Here is a 6,528-nt window from a genome sequence, read left to right as displayed (position 1 = left end):
GGCGGCGGAGGTCCCCCCGACAACGCACCGAACCACACGCAAGGACACGACCTTTCGGGAGAACGGGCGCCGACAGCGCCATAATAACGCAGGAGCTACGCCACAGGGTCCAAAACCTGGAACGGCAACTGGCCGACCAGGAGCACGACCGACGAACCACCGATCCCAGCTACTCCCCATCCCCTGAAAGCCAAGAGAGAGATTCCCGTCAAAGCCGTCTACGACGCGCCTCTGCATCTCGAACGGAAGCGGAGAGTACCCATGAAGAATCACCCATCCCGAGAAGACGAAACGACACAATCATCTACTCCCGAGGCAAGGAAACGCGCCGCACGGGACGAGGTCGCGAGGACGGGGAAGAGAGGTCCGAGAGGACACGGTAACCCATGATAATGGGCGCCATCCCGTTCCACCGATCCATCCTCGAAGTCCGGTTGCCGAAGCACTTCGACAAACCAACGGACATGAGATACGATGGAACTCAAGACCCTCTGGAACATCTCACGGCCTTCGAAGCCAGGATGAATCTGGAGGGAGTAGGGGACGAGGTGAGATGCCGAGCCTTCCCGGTGACTCTGGCAGGACCCGCGATCAGATGGTTTAACGGCCTACCGCGGGAATCTATCCATGGGTTTTCGGACATTAGCCGTGCCTTCCTAGCCCAATTCACAACACGAATAGCAAAGGCAAAGCACCCAATCAACCTTCTGGGGATAACCCAGAGACAAGGAGAGCCGACCAGAAAATACCTGGACCGGTTTAACGACGAATGTCTGGAAATCGACGGCCTAACCGACTCTGTGGCCAGCCTCTGTCTAACGAACGGCCTCCTCAACGAAGACTTCCGAAAACACCTAACCACGAAACCGGTTTGGACGATGCACGAAATCCAAACGGTGGCTAAGGAATATATAAATGACGAGGAAGTCAGTCAGGTCGTAGCCGCCAACAAACGGCACTACGGCTACAATCAACCAAGGCAACAGGGTAGCGGGGAGAGGCAGAAAGAACAGGCCAAAGAGGGAGGGTTGAGCAAAGCACCCAGACCGTTTCCCCGAATCGGGAAGTTCACAAACTATACCCCGCTCACCCACCCCATCGTGGAAGTTTACCAACAAATAGCTGAGAGAGGGATCTTGTCGAAGCCTCGACCACTCAAGGACCGTACGGGGGGAAGCAAGAGCCTCTACTGTGACTACCACAAGGGCTATGGCCACCAAACACAGGACTATTTTGACCTGAGGGATGCATTAGAACAAGCCATCAGGGACGGTAAACTTTCAGAATTCTCCCATCTAATAAGGGAGCCGAGGAGGCGGCATCGGGACCAGGACGAAGAAGGGAAGACCCGGTCGACAAAGCGACGACAAGAGCCAGAAGACAAAGACCACGGTCTCACCGTGATAAATGTAGTGACCGCCAAAAACGCGGCACCAAAGTCAAGATCGGCACACAAGAAAGACGCCAAGGTCCTGGCGGTCTCCCTCGTGCCAGTGCGAAGCTCCAAGAAGCCCCCGTCTATCTCATTCGGCCCGGAAGATCAGTGGCTCGACGAAGCCCCCGAAAACCCACCAATGGTCATTACGGCCAGGGTAGGAACAGGGCTCGTAAATCGGATCCTCGTTGACACGGAGGCAGACTCCAACATCAAGTTCCGCAACGTGTTCGACGCCCTGGGGTTAAAGGATGCCGACCTATTGACTCATCAGCACGGGGTCATCGGATTGGGCGACCACTTCATCAAGCCAGATGGAATAATATCCCTGCCGATCTCCGTGGGACAAGTCCAAGGTCGAAGATCGGCAATGGCAGAATTCGTGGTTCTCCGAGATTCTACGGCCTACAACATCATTTTGGGGAGAAAGACGATTAACGATATTGAGGCAATAATCAACACAAAGCTACTAATCATGAAGTTTGTTGCCGACGACGGATCTGTAGGGTCCATAAGGGGAGACCTGGAGACGGCGGTCGCTTGCAACAACGCCAGCCTCTCCCTAAGGAAGAAATCCAAAGAAGCATCAGGGGTGTTCCTGGCCGACTTGGACGCCAGGGTGGACGACAAACCCAGACCAGAACCGGAGGGGGACTTGGAGAAGTTTAGGATCGGCGACACGGAGGACAAGTTCACCTTTATCAATAGAAATCTTCCGCAAGAACTGAAGGAACCCTTGGTAGAAATGATCAAGGCCAATGCCGACTTGTTTGCTTGGACACCGGCCGACATGCCAGGCATAAACCCCGAAGTCATGTCACATCACCTGGCCGTCAAGCCAGGAGCCCATCCGGTGACTCAGAGGAGGAGAAAGATGTCGTGCGAAAGGGCAGAGGAGGTGGCCAGGCAGACGGCCAGCCTCCTTGAAGCCGGCTTCATTCGGGAACTAGACTATTCGACCTGGCTCTCGAACGTAGTGCTAGTAAAGAAGCACAACGGTAAATGGAGAATGTGCGTGGACTACTCCGACCTCAACAAGGCATGCCCTAAAGACTGCTTCCCCCTTCCAAACATAGACGCGCTCGTCGACACAACAGCGGGCTACCAGTATCTGAGCTTCATAGATGCCTACTCCGGTTACAACCAGATACCGATGCACCGGCCCGACGAAGCCAAAACAGCGTTTATAACGCCAGGAGGAACCTTCTGCTACAGGGCAATGCCATTCGGCCTAAAAAATGCAGGAGCAACATACCAAAGGCTAATGAGCAAAATATTTGGCGACCTTATAGGCAAGACAGTGGAGGTTTATGTAGATGACATACTTGCGAAAACTGCGCAACCCGAGGACCTTCTGAATGACTTGAGAAGTGTGTTCGGATCTCTCTGACAATTCGGCATGAGGCTTAATCCCATGAAGTGTGCCTTCGCCATGGAAGCTGGAAAATTCCTTGGATTCATGATAACCCAGAGGGGGGTAGAAGCCAACCCGGAGAAATGCCAAGCGATACTCCAGATGAAGAGCCCAGGTTGTATCAAGGACGTCCAGAGGTTAGCAGGACGGCTGACCTCGTTATCCCGATTTCTTGGAGCATCAGCAACAAAGGCCCTACCTTTCTTTAACCTCATGAAGAAAGGAATGGCGTTCGAATGGACGCCCGCATGTGAGGAAGCCTTTAAACACTTCAAGGAAATCCTGGCCGCGCCCCCAGTTCTCGGAAAGCCAAAGGACGGGGAGCCACTATACTTGTACCTCGCCATAACAGGAGAAGCCCTGGCCGCGGTTCTAGTACGAGAGGAAGGAAGGGCTCAACAGCCGATCTATTTCGTGAGTAGGGCGCTACAAGGGGCAGAACTAAGGTACAGTAAGCTAGAAAAGCTAGCTCTGGCACTCTTGACCACTTCGAGGAGGCTAAAACAGTACTTCCAAAGTCACCAGATCGTCGTAAAGACGGACCAAGGAATCCGGCAAGTACTCCAAAAACCGGATTTGGCCGGAAGGATGATGACGTGGTCCATTGAACTCTCCCAATACGACATACGGTACGAGCCTCGACAAGCAATCAAGGCGCAAGCAATGGCGGACTTCCTGGTAGAGGTGACGGGAGAACCAACCGAAGAAACGGACACACGGTGGAAGCTCCATGTGGACGGGGCCTCTAACCAAACGTTCGGGGGCGCCGGGATAATCCTAGAGAGCCCGGTCGGGGTCGTGTACGAACAGTCGATTAAGTTCGAATTCCCCGTTTCAAATAACCAAGCGGAATATGAAGCCCTTATAGGAGGCCTAACCCTAGCGGCGGAAGTCGGGGCAACAAGGTTGGAGATATGCGGCGATTCACAAGTCGTCACCTCCCAAGTGAACGGGAGCTACCAAGCCAGGGACTCGCTGTTACAAAAATACTTGGAAAAAGTCAAGGATTTGAGCTGAAAGTTTGAAGAAGTCACGATCCAGCATGTTCCGAGAGAAAGGAATACACGAGCAGACCTCTTGTCGAAATTAGCTAGCACCAAACCAGGAGAAGGCAACCGATCTTTAATCCAAGGAATGATGAAGGAACCGGCAATCACCCTACACCTCTCGAAGCTAAACCCCTCGTGGTTGGACTCCATCACCGACTTCTTAGAAAACGGCAAACTTCCTGGCAACGAAAAGGATGCTAAGAAGTTGAGAAGGGAAGCAGCCATATATGCCTTCATCCAGGGTCAGTTGTTCAGGAAAGGATTCAACCATCCCCTGCTGAAATGTTTGCACCCCGACTAGACGGATTACGTCCTCAGGGAAATCCATGAAGGGTGCTGCGGCCACCACATAGGAGGCAAAGCCCTAGCAAGAAAATTAATCCGAGCCGGATACTATTGGCCATCGATGATGGCTGACTCCAAGGAATTTGTTAGGAAGTGTGTCAAGTGCCAAGAAAACGCCAACTTCCACCGAGCACCAGCCTCTGAGCTCAGCTTGCTAACGTCCTCCCGGCCATTCTCACAATGGGGAGTCGACCTCTTAGGAACTTTTTCCGTCGGCCCCGGGCAAGTCAAGTACCTTATAGTCGCTATTGACTACTACACAAAATGGATAGAGGCCGAGCCACTGGCCAGCATATCCTCGTCCAATTGCAGGAAATTCATGTGGAGGCAGGTCATAACACGATTCGGTATCCCGGAAACCGTCATCTCGGACAACGGGACACATTTCACCGACAAGAAATTCACAGAATTTCTCACCGGCCTGGGCATAAAGCAGAGGTTCTCCTCGGTGGAACATCCACAAACAAACGAGCAGGTCGAGTCCGCAAACAAGATCATCCTGCTAGGACTCAAGAAGCGGCTGGACAACAAGAAGGGCGCTTGGGCCGACGAGCTCGCCTCGGTCCTCTGGTCCTACCGCACAACCGAGCAATCCTCCACTAAAGAGACCCCCTTTCGACTAACGTATGGGTTAGATGCGGTGACACCCGTAGAAATCGGGGAGCCGAGCCCACGACTACTCTTGAAGGGAGTAGAGGAAGCTGTTGAGAAGGACCTGATAGATGAAGCCAGGGAAATGGCCCATCTGGCTGAAACAGTGCTAAAGCAAAGAATGGCCTTACACTACGACGCCAAAGCACTCAAAAGAAAGTTCGAAGAAAACGACCTCGTCCTGAGGCGTAATGACGTCGGCCCGACTACCCCGGGAGAAGGCAAACTAACAGCAAACTGGGAAGGACCATACCGAGTCAAAGAGGTGATCGGTAAGGGCGCATACAAGCTAGAAAGATTCAACGGTAAGGAGATCCCGAGGACATGGAACGCAGATAACTTAAGAAGGTTTTATTCCTAAGCCACTTACTTTGTAATAGCACCTCGATGTCCTTGTTACAGTGATTAGACCTGTTCAATTGCCACATGCTATATTTGCCTATGTTTTCTTATTGTTTTTAACTTTTTGAGTGACCACTATGCAAACGAGGATACGCGGCCCAGGGATTGATCACCCCGGGAGCCCTTCAGGCCAAAAACACAATAAACGGCCATAACAAGAAAAAATGCCACAACGGCAAATGCGAGTAAACCAACAGCAAATAAAACAAGCAATTAAACATGCGTGCAAACGATCCAACAAACCCATTAACGGGCACCAAAAGTTGCGATACAACGGTTCAACAAAAAAGAAGAATTCGGTATTACAAACATCATTTCTTTGGCATGTCGACAATCTTCCCATCCTTGATGGTCTTGAAAACACCAATTGCCGACACATCGAAGTCAGGAGCAACAATCTTCACTTGAGCTTTGAGGGCATCTTCAGTCATGAAAATCGCATTCTTGCCCTGCTCCTTAACCTCCTTATGCCTCTGCTTGAACATCTCAGCCTCGTCCCGAGCAGCCTTGGCGGTCGCAACCGCTTCATCCCGTTCTTTCTCCAAAGCGGACACCCGACCTTGCGCGGCACTCAGTTGGCTCTTCAAGGTCATCTCTTGCTCCGTCAGACGAGATACAGATGCGTCGGCAGTTTTTAAGTTCTCCTCTGCCGAAGCAGTCTTTTTCTCGGCGGCGTCGAGTTTATTCTCCGCCTCGCCCAACCGCCCTTGAAGCGTTTCAACTTGGGTCTTGTACTTATTATTGGCAGCAACTGCAGACTCAAGCTTCCGACGAAGCGAGACCATACCTGAAAGCTCAAACTCAGCCTTTCGGGCTATGGCCGCGCCGCGAAGGAGGGTGCGGTACATCCACTGAGCCTGCCCCGAGAGGTCAGTGCCATGGAAATGTTCCTCTGTGCCCGGAAGCAACTGGGCATCTATGAACGCCCCGGCATCAAAGTTCCTTTCCATGACAGTCAGGACCCCTCGGGACTAGACTGCGACCTCTGTCTCTTGGAAGTAGGGATGACAGACAGCTCTTCCTCCTCCTCCCGACGTGAAGAAGACGAGTGCCCAGGAATAGGTACTTTTGGAGGAATTGGGGGTGCGGACGTCGGAGTGGCGACATTCGTGGTCATGACAACGTCGGGAGGAGGGGACGCCATCTGGACCGCTCCGCCGGCAGGAACCGCCGCTGACTGTCCTCCAGTCTCCCCACCCTCATCCTCCTGAAGGAAGGTTTGGAACAAGTTC

The 6,528-nt window shown here is 52.6% G+C and overlaps 1 protein-coding gene across 1 annotated transcript; it reads left to right on the top strand.

Annotated features, from left to right (window-relative positions):
• The first annotated feature begins 392 nt into the window (after positions 1–392).
• On the top strand, positions 393–2,825 carry LOC140183129 (uncharacterized). Its single transcript, XM_072231150.1, has one exon. It carries the CDS (start codon positions 393–395, stop codon positions 2,823–2,825), a length of 2,433 nt encoding a protein of 810 aa, XP_072087251.1.
• Positions 2,826–6,528: the final 3,703 nt, after the last annotated feature.

Source organism: Arachis hypogaea, chromosome 3 (assembly GCF_003086295.3).
Source record: "Arachis hypogaea cultivar Tifrunner chromosome 3, arahy.Tifrunner.gnm2.J5K5, whole genome shotgun sequence".
Lineage (NCBI taxonomy): Eukaryota > Viridiplantae > Streptophyta > Magnoliopsida > Fabales > Fabaceae > Arachis > Arachis hypogaea.
Note: the sequence above shows the minus strand (reverse complement) of the source record. Positions and strands in the feature narration are given on the sequence as shown.

Bases quoted from the DNA above. Each gene is read 5' to 3' on its own strand.
- LOC140183129 (XM_072231150.1), top strand. From the start codon at position 393: ATGGGCGCCATCCCGTTCCACCGATCCATCCTCGAAGTCCGGTTGCCG.